Genomic DNA, 25,050 nt, shown 5'->3' with positions numbered 1-25,050 from the left:
TCGTGACATCCTATCTGGTTTAACTCCGGCTCGAAGTGACCAAATTGTGCGAGAGCTTAGAGGACTGTATATAATTGTCACCTTAGGGGGTGTGGTAGGATGCCTTAACTCTTAAACTAATTGTACCAAATACACAACTGAGTGAATAACTTAAAATGGAGTCACCTAAACTAGAAAGAGCGAGGAAACTGTTTGAATCATAATGCCATTTATATAAGCAAAAAAGAGAAAAAAGAGAAATACAAATATTGTTATCACTTTACACAATGCCTAATTAAATACTATCACTAAATTTAGATGGCCGCCAAATAGTTCTATTAAAGTGTTCTGGCCAAACGTTGCCGCGGTTACCACTGTGTCAGAGGAACAATTCCCTCTGCAGTATGAGAGAGGTGGAGAGAGTTAATAATCCTGGGGGTGAGAAAGAACCCGGATGGGTTCTGTAACGAGGAGTAGTAGACCGCTGCGTGGTGATGAGGGCGGGAAGACGCTGCCCGGTCCGATAGGCGCCACCAGTCTGCTCCTGCAGACCAGATGCTCCGCTGTGGTGGATCCGAGTGTCTCGCTCCGCTCCGTGGTGCTGCACGGCACACGCTGGTCCCCTCTGTACCACAGGCTACTGCTAGTGGCTACTACATAGGACTAGTTGTGTCCTTTTACAGCGTCCCTTCGACACAGACCCTATCTAAATGTCCTCTGGTCTGTGCTATATATCGACTGATATGTCCAGTATAGAGCAGCTATCAAAGCATGAGCTGAAGCTACTTTAGGTATTAGCACCGAGCTAGCTAGCTTCGGCTAACTGTTAACGATAAATGGGGAATACTATAGTCCGCTGTAATGTGCTAATCCCAGACGTTTACTAAACATCGAATTAGCTGGGTACTAAAAACTCACTCTCTCTTGGTGGTATAATGACCGCTTGGTAAGCAACTTTACATCCTTGGTCACCGTCAAACTATAACGTTAGGAGAGCAACGCTGGAAGCATGTCTGTTCTCTGGCATGTCCGTGCAAGTTCAAAGTCAATACCGCAGGCTAGAGGAAGTGACGCACTTACGAGGGAAGTTCAAGTTCAAGTTCAAGTTCTTCAACACTACCACCTCTGGCCCACTAGATGGCAGCACCGTCATATAACCTGAGATGCCATCAGTAGGCAGACAGTGTAACATTATGTGGTAAATAAATAACAACTCCCACATATTAAACAGGTTGGTGAACTTAAAGGGGGATTATCTTAGGTCTAATTTTACCTAATTGCAGACCCTTCAGCACACATCCCAATTTCGTATTATCCAATTCTTCCCTCCCCTGTCTTGAACGTTGCTAGACTATGCCTCCCACTGGTCGGCTGTAGTGAGGATAGAAGCCTTGCATCACGTGTCCCCTCCGGTACACGAGGAGGCAGCCTGTCGCATCTTTTCACCGCAGCAGCTCGAACTCTCAGTGGCGAGGAGTAACGCGTGGGAGGCTCACGCTGCCCCCGCTACTTCCTGCTTCCGCCGCACCGGCGTCACCCAACCGACCTGTAGGAGTCGCTGTCCACAACGTCCAATCCCCACCCACCGGCTTTCCCACCCTCTAACACTGCCAATTGTGTTAGTATGACGGCCGGCCAAGCCGGTAGCAACGCCGAGAGCTGGGCTCAAACCCAGCATCTCCTGCGTTAGTGGCGAGCGCCTTTCCCACTGCGCCACTCAGCCGCCAGGAATTCATTGATTTTCAATGGAAGTCGGTGACATGAAACTACAGATGCATGCCTGACACAGCAATCCGACGAGCATGCGAGGTGACAGATCCTGGCATGGCGGAGCTGAGCTCAATGTTTTCTCAAAGCGCTTTACAATTTGTTCCTCCCATTTTACCCATTCACTCACACATTCACACACCGACGGCAGAGGCAACCGAGCAAGGTGCCGACCTGCTCATCGGGAGCAGTTAGGGGTTAAGTGTCTTGCTCAAGGACACTTCGACACTTCGAGCAGGAATCTGACCGGTAGCCTCCCGATTACCAGACGACTGCTCTACCTCCCGAGCCACTGTCGCCCCGGAGGCATTAAAATGTAATGCCTCACTGGCAGTACCGACTGCCCTATATTGGTAAGTTCAACCTCGACTCACTTGCCCCAGTCAGAATTGGAAACAGATGGCATTGTTGGTCCGGCGGAGTGTCGCTGTTTATTGAAGAAGATTACTCGTTGTTGGAGCCGCTTTCTGCTCTCCTAGCTACTAGAGATGTCCAATATTATCCGCCTACCGATATTGCCATTAAAATGTAATATCGGAAATTATCGGTATCGGTTGAATTTATTTTCTTTAAAAAAATTAAATGTATTTAACCTTTATTTACCCAGGCAAGCAAATAAGAACTAATTCTTACTTATTTATTGTCAAAAGTATGCATAATGGTGTGTTAATTCCACGACAAGAGATATGGAATGTTAATTACCTGAAATTATTCAGTTTTTTGGGGGGGGGGGGGGGGGGGACCCCGCATATATCGGTATAGGTTGATATCGGTATCGATATCGACAATATCGGTATATCGGATATCGGTAAAAAAGCCAATATGGAACATCCCTGCTAGCTACCTCTTCCTCTGGTGTGTCGCCTGCCGGCCTCCACTAAGGAGCGTTGACTTGCATTAGATTGCTGGTTGATGTTGTGATGGTGGCCCTCCAGAAGGTGCAGGTATCATCTGCTCCAACAGTGTGTAGCAGACAGTGGCTGTAGGCTTTGGGATCTTCAGTGCCATGCTTTGTGTGGTCCAGACCAAGACAGGCAATGCAGTGGTTATGACCGTCTGTCGGCTGGATTCATCATGCTGTCCTGGTATCTGGGTCAGGCGCACATCTTCACGAATAACCAGATAGAGTGGTAAGCCGTACTATATATACCCCAGGGAGCGTGGTTTATGCATATATTTCTGCGCCATCCCTTGGATATGATTGAAAGTAGACTGATGTTCAGGAGCCAATAGGCCATTCATGATTTACCAGGGCAAGCTTTGTATTGAATCATTAATGCTATAGAGACCATCTGGCTGAAAATCTATGCCTAACATGTCAATGTAAATAGCTAATGAGCTACTTTTCATCCGTAGTCCCTGCCTAACATGCATGTCTTTGAGATTTATTTTTGTATTGTTTATTTATTCAAGACATTGATCTAAACCGGTCATAATCACAAAAAAAAAATCACTAAATACTTTTACATTTGTACACATTGTAGTTGTGTACTAAGTGCTGTACATTGGGACTGAAATAACAATAATTGTGATAATAACTAGACTTTACATAATATAATCATTTTATGTTGAACCCTCAGGGCAGATTTTGCCACAATCCAGAAATAGAGAAAAGTGGAATTGTGATATAAAACAAAATGTCATTTTTGTCATACATTACTACATACAGTAGCTGTACAGCAAACCACGGGGGAAGGCATAACAAGACCTTTTCTCTTCATGGGCAATTTAACACGGCTGAGGTCAGAGTTTACTGGTTAAATTAATGTAATTCTGCTCACGTGCATCAGAATAATAACAATAATAATAATAAATTCCATTTCTAATGCACTTTATATTTGTGACAATCTCAAAGTGCTACATGAAAGGAGATAAAGATATATTTTTTTAAATGAATAAAAACAATTAAAATGAATAAAACGGACCAATGAAATGGAAGAAACATTCAGTCTAGTCAGGTTGTTGTATCTGCTCTGTAGATTGTCTCTCTCTTCACCCAGGGTGTCTCTCTCTCTTCAGTCAGTGTGTCTCTCTCTTCAGTCAGGGTCTCTCTCTCTTCAGTCAGTGTGTCTCTCTCTTCAGCCAGGGTGTCTCTCTCTCTTCAGTCAGGGTGTCTCTCTTCAGTCAGGGTCTCTCTCTTCAGTCAGGGTGTCTCTCTCTCTTCAGTCAGGGTGTCTCTCTCTCTTCAGTCAGGGTGTCTCTCTCTCTTCAGTCAGGGTGTCTCTCTCTCTTCAGTCAGGGTGTCTCTCTCTTCAGCCAGGGTGTCTCTCTCTTCAGTCAGGGTCTCTCTCTTCAGTCAGGGTGTCTCTCTCTCTTCAGTCAGGGTCTCTCTCTTCACCCAGGGTCTCTCTCTCTCTTCAGTCAGGGTGTCTCTCTCTCTTCACCCAGGGTGTCTCTCTCTCTTCAGTCAGGGTGTCTCTCTCTCTCTTCACCCAGGGTGTCTCTCTCTCTTCAGTCAGGGTGTCTCTCTCTTCAGTCAGGGTGTCTCTCTCTCTTCAGTCAGGGTCTCTCTCTCTTCACCCAGGGTCTCTCTCTCTCTTCAGTCAGGGTGTCTCTCTCTCTTCACCCAGGGTGTCTCTCTCTTCAGTCAGGGTCTCTCTCTTCACCCAGGGTCTCTCTCTCTCTTCAGTCAGGGTGTCTCTCTCTCTTCACCCAGGGTCTCTCTCTCTCTTCAGTCAGGGTGTCTCTCTCTCTTCACCCAGGGTGTCTCTCTCTTCAGTCAGGGTGTCTCTCTCTCTTCAGTCAGGGTGTCTCTCTCTCTTCAGTCAGGGTCTCTCTCTTGCCACTACAGAAGGTTAACCTTTCCTTATAATACATTTAGTCATTTAGCTTTTAGACTTACAAGGCAAATACTTCAACTGCCACAACAACTTGCCACAAGACAGAGTCATTGCCATAACAAAAGAGCCTGATGCAAGGTGTTAATGTCCCCAGAGAGAGGGGGGCCATGGAATACAATGCATTCTGGGTAGGGTTGTAGTTGATTAAATCACAGGTGTGAACCTCTCCACAAGTTCGAAGACCATTCATCTCTGAATGCGTTTACTGATATCACCATGATTTATAGGATGTAGCTTGCAAAATATCCCACCAAAATGTTCAAGTGATGGCTTATTTTTAAGGTATGAATCTGTACTTTCACAATATGTAAAAAAAAAAAATTGGACCTTACCTCAACAAGTCCCGCGCCCCCATGCCCAGACTAAAATGAAAAATAAATGAAGGTGACTAAATATGATGACAATGAAAAAAGACCTTTTCTCTTCATGGGCAATTTAACACGGCTGAGGTCAGAGTTTACTGGTTAAATTAATGTAATTCTGCTCACGTGCATCAGAATAATAACAATAATAATAATAAATTCCATTTCTAATGCACTTTATATTTGTGACAATCTCAAAGTGCTACATGAAAGGAGATAAAGATATTTTTTTTTAAATGAATAAAAACAATTAAAATGAATAAAACGGACCAATGAAATGGAAGAAACATTCAGTCTAGTCAGGTTGTTGTATCTGCTCTGTAGATTGTCTCTCTCTTCACCCAGGGTGTCTCTCTCTCTTCAGTCAGTGTGTCTCTCTCTTCAGTCAGGGTCTCTCTCTCTTCAATCAGTGTGTCTCTCTCTTCAGCCAGGGTGTCTCTCTCTCTTCAGCCAGGGTGTCTCTCTCTTCAGTCAGGGTCTCTCTCTTCAGTCAGGGTGTCTCTCTCTCTTCAGTCAGGGTGTCTCTCTCTTCAGTCAGGGTCTCTCTCTTCACCCAGGGTCTCTCTCTCTCTTCAGTCAGGGTGTCTCTCTCTCTTCACCCAGGGTGTCTCTCTCTCTTCAGTCAGGGTGTCTCTCTCTTCAGTCAGGGTGTCTCTCTCTCTTCAGTCAGGGTGTCTCTCTCTTCAGTCAGGGTGGCTCTCTCTCTTCAGTCAGGGTCTCTCTCTCTTCACCCAGGGTCTCTCTCTCTCTTCAGTCAGGGTGTCTCTCTCTCTTCACCCAGGGTGTCTCTCTCTTCAGTCAGGGTGTCTCTCTCTCTTCAGTCAGGGTCTCTCTCTTGCCACTACAGAAGGTTAACCTTTCCTTATAATACATTTAGTCATTTAGCTTTTAGACTTACAAGGCAAATACTTCAACTGCCACAACAACTTGCCACAAGACAGAGTCATTGCCATAACAAAAGAGCCTGATGCAAGGTGTTAATGTCCCCAGAGAGAGGGGGGCCATGGAATACAATGCATTCTGGGTAGGGTTGTAGTTGATTAAATCACAGGTGTGAACCTCTCCACAAGTTCGAAGACCATTCATCTCTGAATGCGTTTACTGATATCACCATGGTTTATAGGATGTAGCTTGCAAAATATCCCACCAAAATGTTCAAGTGATGGCTTATTTTTAAGGTATGAATCTGTACTTTCACAATATGTAAAAAAAAAAAATTGGACCTTACCTCAACAAGTCCCGCGCCCCCATGCCCAGACTAAAATGAAAAATAAATGAAGGTGACTAAATATGATGACAATGAAAAAAGACCTTTTCTCTTCATGGGCAATTTAACACGGCTGAGGTCAGAGTTTACTGGTTAAATTAATGTAATTCTGCTTACGTGCATCAGAATAATAACAATAATAATAATAAATTCCATTTCTAATGCACTTTATATTTGTGACAATCTCAAAGTGCTACATGAAAGGAGATAAAGATATTTTTTTTTAAATGAATAAAAACAATTAAAATGAATAAAACGGACCAATGAAATGGAAGAAACATTCAGTCTAGTCAGGTTGTTGTATCTGCTCTGTAGATTGTCTCTCTCTTCACCCAGGGTGTCTCTCTCTCTTCAGTCAGTGTGTCTCTCTCTTCAGTCAGGGTCTCTCTCTCTTCAATCAGTGTGTCTCTCTCTTCAGCCAGGGTGTCTCTCTCTCTTCAGCCAGGGTGTCTCTCTCTTCAGTCAGGGTCTCTCTCTTCAGTCAGGGTGTCTCTCTCTCTCTTCAGTCAGGGTGTCTCTCTCTTCAGTCAGGGTGTCTCTCTCTTCACCCAGGGTCTCTCTCTCTCTTCAGTCAGGGTGTCTCTCTCTCTTCACCCAGGGTGTCTCTCTCTCTTCAGTCAGGGTGTCTCTCTCTTCAGTCAGGGTGTCTCTCTCTCTTCAGTCAGGGTGTCTCTCTCTTCAGTCAGGGTGGCTCTCTCTCTTCAGTCAGGGTCTCTCTCTCTTCACCCAGGGTCTCTCTCTCTCTTCAGTCAGGGTGTCTCTCTCTCTTCACCCAGGGTGTCTCTCTCTTCAGTCAGGGTGTCTCTCTCTCTTCAGTCAGGGTCTCTCTCTTGCCACTACAGAAGGTTAACCTTTCCTTATAATACATTTAGTCATTTAGCTTTTAGACTTACAAGGCAAATACTTCAACTGCCACAACAACTTGCCACAAGACAGAGTCATTGCCATAACAAAAGAGCCTGATGCAAGGTGTTAATGTCCCCAGAGAGAGGGGGGCCATGGAATACAATGCATTCTGGGTAGGGTTGTAGTTGATTAAATCACAGGTGTGAACCTCTCCACAAGTTCGAAGACCATTCATCTCTGAATGCGTTTACTGATATCACCATGGTTTATAGGATGTAGCTTGCAAAATATCCCACCAAAATGTTCAAGTGATGGCTTATTTTTAAGGTATGAATCTGTACTTTCACAATATGTAAAAAAAAAAAATTGGACCTTACCTCAACAAGTCCCGCGCCCCCATGCCCAGACTAAAATGAAAAATAAATGAAGGTGACTAAATATGATGACAATGAAAAAAGAGCATTTGACACATGCCCCAAACTAAAATTAAAATAGCTGACAAAATTAACACTGGCTATAAGCCAACTAAATTTTAATTACAATAGTTCATGGTTGACGGATAACAGACACTATATTGAAGCCAACTAGGTCGGGTGAGTTCCTCCATTTGTGACCATCGGACCATCGGGCATCTACATGAATCTATGATCCCAATAGAAATGTATGTGAATTTTACTGACTGTAGTGGTACATAGAATGACATTTTTGTCTAGTTTTCGTTAATGAAAAAAAAGGCATTTTATTAAAATGACGGAAACTAGACAAAAATGTAATTTGTTTTCTGCCACTAAATTTAGACTAAAACAAAAAAGACAAAATCGAGACTAAAACTGACTAAGACTAAAATTCTCAGACCTGTAAGTTGACTAAAACTGACTAAACGAAAAATAAATGAAGGTGACTAAATATGATGAAAACGAAAAAAAAATTGCATTTGACACATGACTAAGACTAAAACTAAAAAATTAACACTTTCTAACTCACGATGAACAGCCAGGCCTATGATCCCAACCAGTAGCAGAGGACACAGGAGCCCCAGGCTCACTGCAGCAGCTCCAGGGCGGCTCCTCCACCATGGACGATACACTAAGGTCGCTTTCACACAGGGGCTGTTTGGTCCGGACTATCGGACCAGAATTCGATAGTCCGGTTTTTCGGGTTTGTGTGAATGCGCGTCGAACTCGGTCCGCGGACCAAACACGCGAACTCTGGTCCGCCTGAAAACGTAGGTCTCGGTTCGGCTTCATCGAACCAAACGCGGACCAAATATAGGAAGTGCTTATTATTACCACTGCTCGCAGCATTCACTGCAAAACAAGCACACTGCATCTATCTCTCTATCTATCTATCTCTCTATCTATCTATCTATCTATCTATCTATCTATCTATCTATCTATCTATCTATCTATCTATCTATCTATCTATCTATCTATCTATCTATCTATCTATCTATCTATCTATCTATCTATCTATCTATCTATCTATCTATCTATCTATCTATCTATCTATCTATCTATCTATCTATCTATCTATCTATCTATCTATCTATCTATCTATCTATCTATCTATCTATCTATCTATCTATCTATCTATCTATCTATCTATCTATCTATCTATCTATCTATCTATCTATCTATCTATCTATCTATCTATCTATCTATCTATCTATCTATCTATCTATCTATCTATCTATCTATCTATCTATCTATCTATCTATCTATCTATCTATCTATCTATCTATCTATCTATCTATCTATCTATCTATCTATCTATCTATCTATCTATCTATCTATCTATCTATCTATCTATCTATCTATCTATCTATCTATCTATCTATCTATCTATCTATCTATCTATCTATCTATCTATCTATCTATCTATCTATCTATCTATCTATCTATATATCTATCTATCTATATATCTAACTGTGCATCTTGGGAAGAAGGAAGAAAAAAACGCGGCTTATTATATTATTACCGAGGCGCACATTCACTGCAAAACAAGCACACTGTACACATATGGGCAGAAGACCAAATAAAACAGCTACTTGTGGGCACTCATAAAAACAACGTGGTGTACAAGTTGTTTAGCGAGAGGATGGTGGTAATGGGCTTCAATAGAACAATGGATCAATGCCACGTCAAAACTCGCCTCCGATGATCTGGAGGGCTCGCAGTTCACACACACAGACACACACACGCACGCGCGCGCGCACACACAGGCTCGCAGCCACACACACATTTCCACTGTCCATCGACCGCGTGACATTGTTCAGAAAGTTCGGTGCGCCTGTCAAATTGCTATGTGAACGCAGGCGAACCAAATGAAGAATGCAACAATGTTGCAACTTCACCACCAGAACTGCACAGAGTCCACCAAAACTATATGTGAAAGCGACCTAACACCCCATAATAATAATAATTATTATTATTATTATTAAAAAAGGTTATATTTTGAATATGATATGAATATGAATTGCAAGCAAAAATGTCACTCTCAAAGAGCCTAAAGCGGAAAGTTGATATGGAAAGGTTTTTATGTTTTAATGAAGAATTGACTGATAAGTACGTATTTGTCATGCCAACTTTCAGTAATGTTAAACCTGTAGCCCTATGCCTCATTTGCAATGAAACAATCACTGTTATAAAATAATACAATCCTAGGTGTCACCATTACACAAGGCATGCAACTTTCAAAAAGTCATACCCTGAGCAATCAGAAAATTGGCATAAAAACATACAAAAAAGGGATAAAACACACAAAGACATGTATAAAAAGTTAAAACTAAGAAAAAGCTTTGGTGAAGAGGTAATTACTTGATGCACTCAATAAAGCCCAATAACTTTTTTCCATAGTGGTCCCTAGAAAATAGGATTGTGCGTGTGCACACATGTGTGTGTGTGTGTCTGTGTGTGTGTGTTTGTGTGTGTATGTGTGAGCCTACAGGCATTAGGGAGGAAAGGCAACAATAGTACAATATGTTTTCAGTACGTGGCGTCATGCAGAGGCTCAGAGGGGACTTGTATTCCCCTACTGACGACTGGAAGGCAGCCGTTGTCTTCAAGGCGGCCAACAGTTCCGCCTTATTCTGTGTTCAGCCAATCACGAGCAGCCGATGATGTATTGATCCTTTCAGGCAGCTAAGTGTGAGTAGACATGTGCTTCCAGATAGCCTAAAGAATGGTGAGTAACGGATGCCCCTTCCAGGCAGCTAACCAGCACAGAGCAGTCTGCTAGACAGTCACCTAAGCAGTCCAAAATATAATAATAATAATAATAATAATATAATAATATAAACATATAACTTCAAAGCACCCTAAACAATGATAGATAATACCAAATGTCATGCAAAGTAGGGCTGTCACGGTGATGTGAAATTTCACATGACTAATAAACAACACTGGTATTACTGGTGACACCAGACATTTTACCTTCCATTTACTTGGGTATGTACTTTTAGGCGAATCTTCTGAAAATATGGCTAGGGCTTAAGAGGTCAAGTTTAAAGTGTTGTCTAACTAAGTATTGATATTTGACAAATCTGATTTTTTTTATTTTTTTTTGTGAATGTGGGCACTGATATGAAGAAATGTACTAAATGGTTTTTATATATATATATATATATATATATATAAATAAAATGACAGCTCGACTCAAAGGGTCTCAGTCGACTAAGTGGTCTCCGACTGATGGTTCAAATCGTCGACTTACAGGGGGCAGCCCTGGAGCAAAGCAATGGAGGGGCAGTCTGTAGGCAGTGACAATATGTCCAACCCTCCAGGCAGCCAAGTATCAGCATCAGTGTTTTACTGCTATTTTTGGAAGTGGGGCAGGGCACCTACTGTATGAATATGATTATATTATAAAGTGTAGACAGTGAATACATTTGGTTTATCATTTGAAAATTCTAAGAAGTTTGAGGCACCACTCAGACGTCAACTCTTATTGTTGAGGCTGCCTTGAAGGGGTGTAAAAAAGCTTGGCTGCTTGCCTGAAGGGCTCAGTGCGCCACATGGCTGCCTGGCAGACTGGCAAGCATCTGGAATTACCTATCGTTGTTTAGGCTGCCTTGAAAGTATGCCTTGAAGGCTGCCTACTCCTAGGGGGCTTGAGGTATTATTTTGCTGCCTAGCAGACCCCCATGTGTTGCTTTGCTGCCTGGAAGGAAGCACCCATTACCCAGCATTCTGCATTGATATACAATACATCATTGGTTGAAGACAGCAGCTCCCTTCCAGTCATCAGCAAGGGAACAAATGTATCCTCTGCTAATCGAGCTGTAGCCTTTATTAGGGCCTTCAAGGCAAATCACCTCTATAAGAGCATTGCTGCATGTCTGTCTGTCTCTCTGTACAGTATGTCTGTCTGTCTCTTAACTGTATATGTCATCCTTGACGCAATCAGGTCTCCCAGATCAATGCGTACACAGGCGGATTCACCGCAGCGGAGAAGAAAACATGGAAGAGAATTGTAGCAGTGTCCAGCCATCCCTGTTTACCATCCATGTCACATCTGATGACAGCTATCGATCTCCATTTTGCATGAAATGGGGCATAAGATAGGAGTGTCTAATGTCACCCCTTCTGTTACCTCAGACCATCAGTAATGTTGTTCCACTTTCTGGAAATTACACAAACAATTTGTATGAAAGAAAAACACGTACACAACTTACACAAGTTTATTTTTAAATGTCTCCTACATTTGTTCTTTAGACAATTTTAATGATAAAACAAATTTAGAAACACAATTTGGTTGATGATTGAGGAATCTAACTTAAAGGGGCACACCAACATTATGGGAAATATGCTTACCATCTTTTCCAGAGTCGGACAAGAAGATTGATAGCAATTTCCTATCTGTGCGTTCACTAGAAAGCTATCCAGCTTACCACAAATTAATGGAAGTGGATATGGACCACTAGCCTAGCTTAAAACTTCGGGAGAGGTGTTTTTGGCCAAGGGCTAGGTTTGCTGGTCCATATCCACTTCCACTCAATTGTGCTAAGCTAGGCTAGCTTCCAGCCAGATAGCTTTCTACTGAAAGCACAGAGAGGAAATTGGTATCTATCTTCTTCTTACTCTGGCGGTAAACGCATTTCCCATAATGTTGGCGTGTCCCTTTAAGTAAAATATTAATTTGGTGGAGTGTACATTCAAACATCACATAAAGACATAAAGAGTTTTCAAACAATTCTTTTTTTGTAGTAAAATTAAGTTTATAGAAATGTCATAAATGTCTTTTCTAATCGTGTGTCACTGACGACTCCCGCCCAGGGACTAGATGTCATTTAGCTTGTAGCTATATCTGGTGCAATATATTTATTGTGCATAGTCCCTGTAAAATAAACAAATCAATAAATATATTTGTAATGTATTGGCTAGGCAATCATTTAAAAGCATCATGCAAAGTCATAAAACAGTTTGCATTAGTGCTGTATCAGGGATTCTTGAGAACTAGGACAAAAGAGGTTTTTAGTAAAAAATCAATATATATAATAGTTTACAAACCTAAACATATCTGTCTATAGAGCAAACTATTAGCTATTAAACCATATTATGGTGCAACCTTAACCTTAACAGTTTAACATTTTCTTACTAAATATATTTTTTCCATAGTGTCAAGGTTTCTGTCAACACTGTCAGACATTTATTCTATCAAAAGATAAGTTAAAAATCTTATAGTCATCCATACTCAGTTATCATGCAATGCTAATTAGCTTGCTTTTGAAATGTCAAATAAATCAAGAACATGAAATGATAATTCAGAACATTAAAAACAAATATGAAGTTCTGAAAAGTAAGTGTTTAACTAGATCAACACTATTTATGTAGGATATAAAATAAACAACATATTCCTCCTGATGGTGTTGACAGAAACCTGGTAATATTTTCATATTGTAAGTCAACACCATCAGACAAAATACCTGACAGTGTTTATAACTGACAGTGTTGACAAATTACCACATGTCTACATCATGGATTTATAATAATGTGTAATACCCAGGAGATATTTGATTTATACCATATCATTTGTGAAATGTATATTTTTCAATATTTCAAACAAAGCTATACCAATATTGCTGTGGTCATGGCCATGATGTGTCGACTCCATATAGAAATATTTGTTGGTAAAGGAAAACAATTGAAGAATAACTTTTAAGTTAGTATTCCCTTTGCATGTGTGTTGGAGAGGAGTTTGGAAGAACGATTGGAAGTTCTTAAAACTTCCAAAATGTTCCTCGTAGCAGCCAATCTATAGCCAATCCTTACTTGATTACTAATTCTCAATAAATATTTATAATATCAAGTGATGCATCACGGCCATGACCACAGCAATATTGGTATTGTTTTGTTTGAAATATTGAAAAATATATACATTTCACAAATGATATGGTGTTGTGATGTGAAACACAACCGCAAAGTGGTTGAGTTTTATTTTTATTTATTTTTTTAATATTGGACGTTTATGAAAACACAGGACACCTTTTCAGTGGGCTGAACTATTATCGTTTAAAATGACTAATATTACAATATTACTAATATTTTTTTAAATTCACTCTCTTCATTGTTTGGTCTGCTACCCATGCCCCTCGTTCACATACCTATACAGTTAAGACAAGTTTTATGGATTTCACCTTTTAATGGACAGTTTGAAATGGCTGGTTTTACCAGACATACAGACCAAGAACATATTTAGAATAATGCAATATTAACTATACGGGTGGTCACTGTTCCCCCCGTAAATATCTAAACTATAGTTTAGATATTTACCATAAGTCAAAGATTTTAGAAAACAAAAAAGATCTGGGACTTTTCTCTGTGGGTCACATTTAGTCCCAGTTCTCAAGAATCAGTGGTATGTTTTATGTGGCTTTGTGTGATCTCAAGTGCACACACACACTTCCACATGCCACAAATAAATCCAAATGAAAGAAAACTTGTAATGAATGTTCCATGTCTTAAGATTCCTGTCACTGGTGTTTTAAGATACTTGTGGTGTTTTGCATGAGTCCTAATGCATGCTTTTCTTACCAGAATGTCGAGTTCCAACCCCATCTCTTGTTCTACATTTAAGATACAACATTGGCATATAGGCTCATCTGTATCCATCATTGCATAATTATATCCAATAGTCTCAGTTGACATTGTTTTGCTGTGATGTTCCTCTGTTGGTTTATCACTCTCTGGTGTGTTTATATCTCTTCTGATCCACTGTTTACGTCATTGTGTGTGTGTGTGTGTGTGTGTGTGTGTGTGTGTGTGTGCGCGCATGCTGTATACGTGTCAAACCTATAAGTATGGTGTGACAGCTAGAGCTTTGATCGGCCCCCCAAAAAATCAGGCCTCTGTCCCAGGTTCTGTCCCAGCCCCAACCACGGCAGCAGTTTTGGGCCTGAGCTCGATTAAAAACCTGAATTTCCAAAAAGAAAAAAAGGGAAATTGACACAGACCCGATTCAAGCCCGGGGGAATTTTTGGAGGAACTAAAGGCGGGTCAGGTCGGGCCCAATCGAGTTCAGGCAGAGAATCCAAGCTCTGACCTGATCTGTCAGTCCAAACACGGCACTGGCTGGTTTTGTAGTGTCAAAAAGTCATCCATAGTTTAGCCTCTCAGTGTGTTCATGCGTCTGTTTTCACAATATATACTGCATATCATGTGTATTGTTAGTATGTTAGGAATTATAGGTGACAGGGACTGGCAAGTCAGCACTTATGGGGCCGCAAATACTTTCTTGACTAATTGCGCTTTTGGAAATAAATTATACCGACACAATGATGTACACTTCTAATCTAATCTTGTTTCACAAAACTCTGAGAGAAAATAAATCTACAAACTTTCTAGCCACAGGAAGTAAAGACAGATCAAAACAGATAAGCAGAAAAACTCAATATTAAAGGGTAAGTTCAGAATGTTGGGCCCCTAGCCCTACTCACTGATGATTGAATGGTAGAGTTCTTTCTCAGCACAATTCCTACTGGATACCTAGCTCCTTCTTTGTTAGCTACACAACTATTGTAAAGTTAATGGGGCCACTGTAAAAAGCCCTTTGAGCATACTTGAAAACAAACTTCTTAGCTTTTTGCACAGTGCAGTAGGTTTCAGTGTTTATTTCAGCGTGGCCCCATTACTTTACATTAGTTGTCTGGCTAGGTAGCCAGTGCTGCATCTATCCAGTATGAAGAACAGCATGGGTTGTGCTGAGAAAGGACTCTACTGAAAACAGGAAATGGGCTGTAGGGCCCAACATTCTGAACCTATTTTTCAAGCATAATGTGTATTGGGCTTCAATACATTATAAATATATGTGTGTATTATGTTAGTAGATAATTATTGGCTCTTATTTAACCACACAAGTTACAGTGTCAACACCTTTGTCTTTGTAGAACTCTTTGTGTTATACTAGAAGGTAGGGCTGGGCAACATATCGATACATATCAAATAGTGTCGAACTGTGATATATCATGGATTTTTTTTTTAAATATCGAGAATTGTGATACACAATTGTGCATCTCGCATTCTCACGAAATGACTTGTGAAATGTTTGAGAATGTCACACAGTACCAATATGATGAATGTCAATTTAATAATCTGACATGTAATCTTCCATACAGCAGATCTTGCGATATATATTGATGTAAAGGGCTTCTGAATATTATGATATGATCTTTTTTGCCATATTGCCCAGCCCTAGAAAGCTCCCATGTGTGAGTGTTTGTGTCTGTGTGTGTAATCCTGTCTAGCTAACCCTGCAACCACCTCTCCAGGCCGTCAAGTTCTAGTCACTTCTTAAGACCGGGGAGTTTTTATGATCAGCATCTGTAATACGGCCTGTTGGACTCAAATAGACTACAATTTGCTACAGAGGAGTTTGGTTATGCATAAATAAAATGTGAACAATTCTCAAGCCATTGTGTGTGATCAGTTCTTGCTCAATTCTGCATTATTATTACTACTACATTTGGACAGGAATGAAGCACCGTAGTGTGTGATTAATTATATTGTGGTGTAGTAGTTTGCATTATCATAAAGAATATTAGTATCAAAATGTATATTTTCTATATAACTTGCAGACAACAGTTGATCAGGGGTGAGATTATTTTTCTTGTAGGCTACTTGAAATCCAAGTCAAGTTTCATGATAGGTGTCCAGAGGAGGTTGAGTGGTCCCATGTGTCCCTGCTGGCCTGGGATCAAATGCCACCAGAACCATCTCCTGTTTCTCCCCACTACTATCTCCCTCTAAGCCTGACACTTCAGACCCCATGGAACACTATAGGTAAACTTGCGCATGGGCGTTTTCGCAACAACGGCTAGCGTGCTGACTACACGCTGTTTGTCGACTCGTTTTTTTGCGTATCTCCAAACGCAAACACAATTTTGCGTTTCAGCCGTATCCACAAAAAAACGCCAAAAAACGCGTTTCTGTGTAGATAGGACATCAAACGTCGTCAAAAACGTATAAAAAAACGCCAGGAATACACTAGTCTAACCTCAGCCTTAGCTAGCTCTCCATTGGAGCTAGCTTGTGTGGCGCTCCATGGGTTCTGTATGTATCAGGCTATATCTCCCTCTCAGAATTCATGCTGACCTGATTAAGACAAAGCAGTCAAATCTTTGTGTGCTCTTAACACGATACATGTTCTCAGATTGTGGTCAGACCACAGGATGTTGATGGCTGATATGCAGTGAACCTTTTACACACGACTACATTCAGTTCTAACTCTGATCGGTGGTGTGGAATGAGAACCTTGTTCCGGTTATCAACCTGATACGAAACATAACAAGAGGCAGAATATGAATAGTTGCTTACATTCACCACTCAACAGTGGAAAGTGGACCTAATTTATGAACCAGCATCTGACTATCTATATCTGAATGATCTATACAGTATATTTACACATTTTGAGATAATTCTGGCAATCAGCATTAACTTACTGTTTTATGTCATAATGATTCAGCTGAACCTAAGCTTTCTTCCTAGTGCAGTTCAACATCACTATTATACATTGCCATTGTATGAGAACGCCATGACTCAAATAAAGAAATTACTCAAATAAAATGTGTTATGGTTGATAAGATGAATACAATCATAGCTGAGATTGACAACAAGCATGGATGTTCAAATATCTAAAAATAAACACTGTTTCTAGACCTTTTCAGGGGAATGAACAGCCTGTCAGCTAGTGATGAACACTGCAACAGAGAACAAGCGTGGGCCCATTTACAATGTTTATGTCGTCACATTTGAAACGTTGAATGACACGTCAGAGTTCAGGTCATTCTTAAATGAAGCCAGTATTCTGTCTTGAAGGTCTGTATACCAAAACACAGAATATAGGATATTACCACTCGAAAGATAAAAAGTGACAAAGCTGCCAAGAGAGATTAGAGCATATTTCAGTAATCATGAAAAAGATACTCTGGGGTTATTGGACATACAATACAATCTTGACAAATAAAAAGGTTTGTTATAGAAAGACCTTCCCTTCAATGTAGCAACCATAATAGACCTGTTAAAGGTAACTGGGAGGTGGATAAAGTTGAATAAAGACCAGATTATTGGTATTGCCTGAATAGGAATCTAGGGGGTTTATATAATGTATGTTGCTGCTAATCCTGGGGCATTAAAGCTATGAAGAGGCTTTGCCAGATTGACTGAGGTAACATGTTGTGTTTGAGTCAGGATGGTAGTCCACACCTCAAGTTAATAATCCTTCTCATCAACTGACTTTATTGTTATGTCCCCCAAACCTACTCTGTGTCTGTCTGTCTGTCTGTCTGTCTGTCTGTCTGTCTGTCTGTCTGTCTGTCTGTCTGTCTGTCTGTCTGTCTGTCTGTCTGTCTGTCTGTCTGTCTGTCTGTCTGTCTGTTGGTCCGTCCGTCCGTCCGTCTGTCTGTCTGTCTCTCTCTCTCTCTCTCTCTCTCTCTCTCTCTCTCTCTCTCTCTCTCTCTCTCTCTCTCTCTCTCTCTCTCTCTCTCTCTCTCTCTCTCCCCCCCCTCTCTCTCTCTCTCTCTCTCTCTCTCTCTCTCTCTCTCTCTCTCTCTCTCTCTCTCTCTCTCTCTCTCTCTCTCTCACTCTCTGTCTGTGTCTCTGTCTATCTGTCTGTCTGTCCGCCTGTCTGTCTGTGTCTGTATGCCTGCCTGTCTGTCTCTGTCTGTCTGTCTGTCTGTCTGTTTGTCTGTCTGTGTCGGTCAGTCTCTCTCTCTCTCTCTCTCTCTCTCTCTCTCTCTCTCTCTCTCTCTCTCTCTCTCTCTCCCCCTATAGGAACAGTTTTGTCAGCAGTGGCTATGAGAGCATGGTGAGGGACAGTGAGGCCACAGGCAGCAGCACATCCAACAGAGACTCGGTCAGCGACAAGAGCTGCTCTCAGATCAGCGTGACTCGCAGCATCAGGACCGGCAGGAGAAGGGGTAACGCGGGTAAGACTGAGCTCAGACACACATGACCCCCTTCAGGAGGGATCTTCACTCGCAATTGCATGCACTTATTTGTATTTCATTACCCGTATGTGTGCATGCTTAACAACTGTTTCGCCTGTTTTATAGCAACACTACTATTACCGACATCTAAGAAGGGAGATCCCCCCTTGAACGGCCCTTCTAAGGTTTCTCTCCTCCACATTGCCTGTGGTGCATTTTTTCCTATTGCTAGGTTTTAGTGAGTTTTTCCTTACCTTCGCTTGGGGTCTGTGGGAGTGTTGCATTCATTTATTTTTACTTCATGGTGTTTTTGTTTTGTTCTTGATTCATTGTGATTTCTTCTTGACTTGTTTAAAGAAGACGTGTCCGGCCCATGGGGACATTATTAACGTGTGTTGTCGGGCCTTACAATTAAATGTGTACAATTATGATTAATAACAAACATACAATTATGAGATACATTTATTTATTATAATAATTTTTTTAAATGTTGAAGCCCTGATTAAACCTATTAAACTGCTTCACTATCTTTGAGAGCCATGGATTTCTAGGCTGCATATACTGTATGATTTAGTGCTTCATAGTATAATCAATTATGAATAAAACGGTAATTGTAATCCAGTTGTTTAGCCTACTTGCGCCGACATACAACGCTGCATTGGTTTTAAAAGGCCCACGAGTAGGTTACATTATTAATGTATGAGTCCAAAAACTTGTTGTACTAATGGAACATTGTGTGCAGCAGAATACGCTTTTAACACATTGGTCGCCAAAAACGGCTTACGACGCGTTTGCCCGCCATGCGTTGAACGCCAAGAACGGCGAAAGCCATTTTTGAAATCAATATTAAATTTTTTCGCCATGGCATTCAGAATTCATCCAGCCAACCTCCGGGACTGCAGCGGGACCCTGAATGAGATTGCAACGCCTCAATACCGCCGCCTGGTGGATGGTCGGGCGAGTTACACTCTCAAAACTGGAAGTTGTGGTTGGTGTGTCGAGGAAATCCCTCCGGCAGTAATATCTTGCTACGGGACTACAGACAAACACTGGCGTGCATTTGGATTGCTTCCATAACGCAATAATCGATATGATTTCGGCGTTTATTGCACCATACAAACCGGAAATGGATCTAGGCGATCGGCGTCAAATAATTGGGATCTTGGCGGTCAGGTGGCGTAGCGGAGATTGTGCTCGTCACCAATGCAAGAGGCTGCGGTCTCGACTCCTGGAGAGTCAGCATTGCCTTGGCTTGGGCTGATCGCTATACTAACTCGTTTGGCTGAGTTAGGGGGAGGGAAGCCGTGGGTGTGTCCTGGGCGTTGTGGACAGCGACCCCTACAGTTCGGTCGGGGCGCCTGCACAGCGAGGGTAGGATCTGGAGAAAGGTAGTGTGACCTTCCACACGTTACACTCTCCCGGTGAGAATCTGTGCTGCCAGGCTGGCTGCCGGCTGGCTGCACATGTGTCGGAGGAAAGCATGTGACAGTCTCCGGCCTCCCGGACCAACAGTAGGGGGGGGTGCGCAACAACCAGGAAGGGGGTTGGGAATTGGCATAACGACTAACAGTGGGATGGGAGAAAAATCTGAAAAAGGAGGACATTTTTTAAAAAAAATAAAAAATAAAATAAAAATTGGGATATTTTTCTTCCCGTCTCATCGGCGAACGGTAAGAGGACAGTAACGTTATTTTCAGCCCGATTGTGTGTTTCTTTGTTTGCAAACAGTCTGATCAATATATCAACCCATACTACATAAAGCCGTTACTGACGATAAAGGAATTATAGATGACCCCCGTCCCCCCTTTCCTCCACGCATGATGAAGCATAATGTATACCGATCATATACATTTGAATTTTTTAATATAGCGTGTATAGGAAAGAAACGGCAATCGATAATCTATCATATGCGTTTGGGCCTATAACTAGCGTTTTTGGAATTACAGCAGAAAAGCTTATAAACATACTTATATTCAAGACGGTATTAACACAACAATGTATGAATGAATGAAAAAATATAACGTTCCCACATCCGGAACGATAGATAATCGATGTTGAATGGGCCATAGTAATGTCAATATAGCAATAATTTTTTTAAAGTTATAGCCCTGCAAAGAAGGTAAACATCTCCATAGGCTTTCAACGGTGGCAGACTTTGATGGGTACAATGGCTGGCAGTCAATGTGTTAATAGGGTTGTATTTTTGTTGAGACGAACTGCACATGAAGGTTTTACTAGGGTTGCTTTTTCAGCCTGTAAGGGTGTAACAAGTAAGTCCCCAAATGCAAATCTTGGCGGTCAGGTGGCGTAGCGGAGATTGTGCTCGTCACCAATGCAAGAGGCTGCGGTCTCGACTCCCGGAGAGTCAGCATTGCCTTGGCTTGGGCTGATCGCTATACTAACTCGTTTGGCTGAGTTAGGGGGAGGGAAGCCGTGGGTGTGTCCTGGGCGTTGTGGACAGCGACACATCCGGAACGATAGATAATCGATGTTGAATGGGCCATATTAATGTCAATATAGCAATACATTTTTTAAAGTTATAGCCCTGCTGTTATGGTTTGAAACCGACCCCAATCGCACAACACAAGACAGGTATTAGAGTAAGCCAAAACAGGGCAATATTTATTAATTAACAAAAGCGGCACAGTCCCTTTAAGGGAGAACACAAAAAACACAAGAGTCCATGAAATCTGAAACTGCGGCACTGTGCCTTTAACAGGCGAACAGGCTAAGGGACCAGGGCTAAGGGCCAGGGCTAAGGGCCAGGGCTAAGTGTCAGGGCCAGGACCAGAGCTAAGGGCCAGGGCTAAGTGTCAGGGCCAGGACCAGGGCTAAGGGCCAGGGCTAAGTGTCAGGGCCAGGACCAGGGCTAAGTGTCAGGGCTAAGTGACAGGGCCAGGACCAGGGCAAGTGTCAGGGCTAAGTGTCAGGTCCAGGACCGCTTACAGGGATGAGGACAGGGTTACGACAGCGGAGGCCTGGCACGGGGACAGGGACCCGACAGCGGAGGCCGGGCACGGAGATCCTCCTCCCGTCCCTACACCGAGTAGGGCTCTGCTGCTCAGGAAGGAATCCTCCTCCTCCTCCTTGGATGCTGCAGACGGGCAGCGCAGAACAAAGGGGGTCCGAGGGGAAATGGGATGGGCACACGCCATCCTCCCGTGGAATACTAGGGAGCGACGGCGAGCCTGGGTCCGAGGGGAAACGGGATGGGCACACGCCATCCTTCCGTGGAATAATAGGGAGCGACGACGAGCCGGGGTCCGAGGGGAACGGGATGAGCACACGCCATCCTCCCGTGGAATAATAGGGAGCGACGGCGAGCCTCACCCCAGGAACGAGGATCACGAAGAGACGCCTTCCTCCCGTGGAATCGGGAGCGATGGCGAGCCGGCTTGACGTCTGGAGTGGGAACACTGGAAACCTCCCGTAGAGAATTAGAGAGCGAAGGCGGTGTCCCACTCCAGGCAAACGGCGACAGGTGGTGATGGCTGGAACGTCGTCTCACGCCGGAGACGCGGCAGGTGATGGTAACGTACAGAATACAGAACGAACACAGAGTCCAGAACACAGAGTCCAGAACACAGAACGACCCGACAAGGACTGGAGGGGAGTCTGCAACCTAAGTACTCTCCCGACCTGATTGCAAACTCCCAACAGGTGCGTGAAGGTAGAGGAACAAGAATGTCCAAGGGTGGGGGCTGGTGAAGAGAGTAGACAGGGAAAAGTTCTCGCAAGGGTGGGGGCTGGTGAAGAGAGGAGACATGGAAAAGGGGTCCAGGGACAGGCGAATCCTCACAGTACCCCCCCCTCCACAGACGGCTCCCAGACGTCAAAAGGGACCGTCCGGGAACGGGCAGGACAGGGGGCCGGGAGAACACAGAGAGAGTCCGGGGGAAAAAAAAGTCAGGACGGACAAGGCCGGGACGAGCGACACCGGGGCAGGGGAGCGGCGACAGGAACCCAGGAGGGGCAGAGGAACGGGGCCGGAGAAGGGAGAGAAAAAAAAAACAGACAGAGGGGCAGGGGACATGACAGAGCAACCAAACTAAAAAAAAATGGGCCATGCTAGCAGGGGAAGCTACACCTAAAGTGGGGCTAGCAGAGGGACAGGGTAGCTGCCAGGGCATTGCTAGCTACAGGGCCTATGCTAGCTGTACTGCTACATTAACATAGAGGCTGCACTAGCTGCCGGAGCTAGGCTAGCAGACAGGGCTGGACTAGCATGAGAACACATGGGGTAGCTGCAGGGGCTAAGCTAGCAGACGGCTGGACTAGCTGAGGAAGCCGGTTAGCTGCAGGGGCTAAGCTAGCAGACGGCTGGACTAGCTGAGGAGAACAACCTAGCTGAAAGGACAGTCCTAGCTGTGGGGAACAGGGTAGCTATCAGGGGAGCTGACGAGGCTAACAGGGGAGCTAACAGGGGAGCTAACAGGGGAGCTAACGAGGCTACCAGGGGAGCTAACAGGGGAGCTAACAGGGGAGCTAACAGGGGACTCTCTAATACACTGTCTGTGCTGGCTGGGGTCGTCGACTGGTCGGGTCGTACTGTTATGGTTTGAAACCGACCCCAATCGCACAACACAAGACAGGTATTAGAGTAAGCCAAAACAGGGCAATATTTATTAATTAACAAAAGCAGCACAGTCCCTTTAAGGGAGAACACAAAAAACACAAGAGTCCATGAAATCTGAAACTGCGGCACTGTGCCTTTAACAGGCGAACAGGCTAAGGGACCAGGGCTAAGGGCCAGGGCTAAGGGCCAGGGCTAAGTGTCAGGGCCAGGACCAGAGCTAAGGGCCAGGGCTAAGTGTCAGGGCCAGGACCAGGGCTAAGGGCCAGGGCTAAGTGTCAGGGCCAGGACCAGGGCTAAGTGTCAGGGCTAAGTGACAGGGCCAGGACCAGGGCAAGTGTCAGGGCTAAGTGTCAGGGCCAGGACCGCTTACAGGGATGAGGACAGGGTTACGACGGCGGAGGCCTGGCACGGGGACAGGGACCCGACAGCGGAGGCCGGGCACGGAGATCCTCCTCCCGTCCCTACACCGAGTAGGGCTCTGCTGCTCAGGAAGGAATCCTCCTCCTCCTCCTCGGATGCTGCAGACGGGCAGCGCAGAACAAAGGGGGTCCGAGGGGAAACGGGATGGGCACACGCCATCCTCCCGTGGAATACTAGGGAGCGACGGCGAGCCTGGGTCCGAGGGGAAACGGGATGGGCACACGCCATCCTTCCGTGGAATAATAGGGAGCGACGACGAGCCGGGGTCCGAGGGGAACGGGATGAGCACACGCCATCCTCCCGTGGAATAATAGGGAGCGACGGCGAGCCTCACCCCAGGAACAAGGATCACGAAGAGACGCCTTCCTCCCGTGGAATCGGGAGCGATGGCGAGCCGGCTTGACGTCTGGAGTGGGAACACTGGAAACCTCCCGTAGAGAATTAGAGAGCGAAGGCGGTGTCCCACTCCAAGCAAACGGCGACAGGTGGTGATGGCTGGAACGTCGTCTCACGCCGGAGACGCGGCAGGTGATGGTAACGTACAGAATACAGAACGAACACAGAGTCCAGAACACAGAGTCCAGAACACAGAACGACCCGACAAGGACTGGAGGGGAGTCTGCAACCTAAGTACTCTCCTGACCTGATTGCAAACTCCCAACAGGTGCGTGAAGGTAGAGGAACAAGAATGTCCAAGGGTGGGGGCTGGTGAAGAGAGTAGACAGGGAAAAGTTCTCGCAAGGGTGGGGGCTGGTGAAGAGAGGAGACATGGAAAAGGGGTCCAGGGACAGGCGAATCCTCACAGTACCCCCCCCTCCACAGACGGCTCCCAGACGTCAAAAGGGACCGTCCGGGAACGGGCAGGACAGGGGGCCGGGAGAACACAGGGAGAGTCCGGGAAAAAAAAAAAAGTCAGGACGGACAAGGCCGGGACGAGCGACACCGGGGCAGGGGAGCGGCGACAGGAACCCAGGAGGGGCAGAGGAACAGGGCCGGAGAAGGGAGAGAAAAAAAAACCAGACAGCGGGGCAGGGGACATGACAGAGCAACCAAACAAAAAAAAATGGGCCATTCTAGCAGGGGAAGCTACACCTAAAGTGGGGCTAGCAGAGGGACAGGGTAGCTGCCAGGGCATTGCTAGCTACAGGGCCTATGCTAGCTGTACTGCTACATTAACATAGAGGCTGCACTAGCTGCCGGAGCTAGGCTAGCAGACAGGGCTGGACTAGCATGAGAACACATGGGGTGGCTGCAGGGGCTAAGCTAGCAGACGGCTGGACTAGCTGAGGAAGCCGGTTAGCTGCAGGGGCTAAGCTAGCAGACGGCTGGACTAGCTGAGGAAGCCGGTTAGCTGCAGGGGCTAAGCTAGCAGACGGCTGGACTAGCTGAGGAAGCCGGTTAGCTGCAGGGGCTAAGCTAGCAGACGGCTGGACTAGCTGAGGAGAACAAGCTAGCTATCAGGGGAGCTAACGAGGCTAACAGGGGAGCTAACAGGGGAGCTAACAGGGGAGCTAACAGGGGAGCTAACGAGGCTACCAGGGGAGCTAACAGGGGAGCTAACAGGGGAGCTAACA

The 25,050-nt window shown here is 44.3% G+C and overlaps 1 protein-coding gene across 1 annotated transcript in view; it reads left to right on the top strand.

Annotated features, from left to right (window-relative positions):
- The window catches only part of kif26bb (kinesin family member 26Bb), a gene marked incomplete at both ends in the record, with an annotated part of 127,822 nt that overhangs the window by 64,468 nt on the left and 38,304 nt on the right, over nt 1-25,050 (top strand). The window contains one exon of the mRNA XM_084314202.1: nt 18,326-18,480. Within this exon, the coding sequence (XP_084170328.1) occupies nt 18,326-18,480 (155 nt within the window). The remainder of the gene's footprint in view (nt 1-18,325; nt 18,481-25,050) is intronic.

The sequence above is a fragment of the Notolepis coatsorum genome, assembly GCF_963971535.1.
Source record: "Notolepis coatsorum genome assembly, chromosome: 5".
NCBI lineage: Eukaryota > Metazoa > Chordata > Actinopteri > Aulopiformes > Paralepididae > Notolepis > Notolepis coatsorum.
Note: the sequence above shows the minus strand (reverse complement) of the source record. Positions and strands in the feature narration are given on the sequence as shown.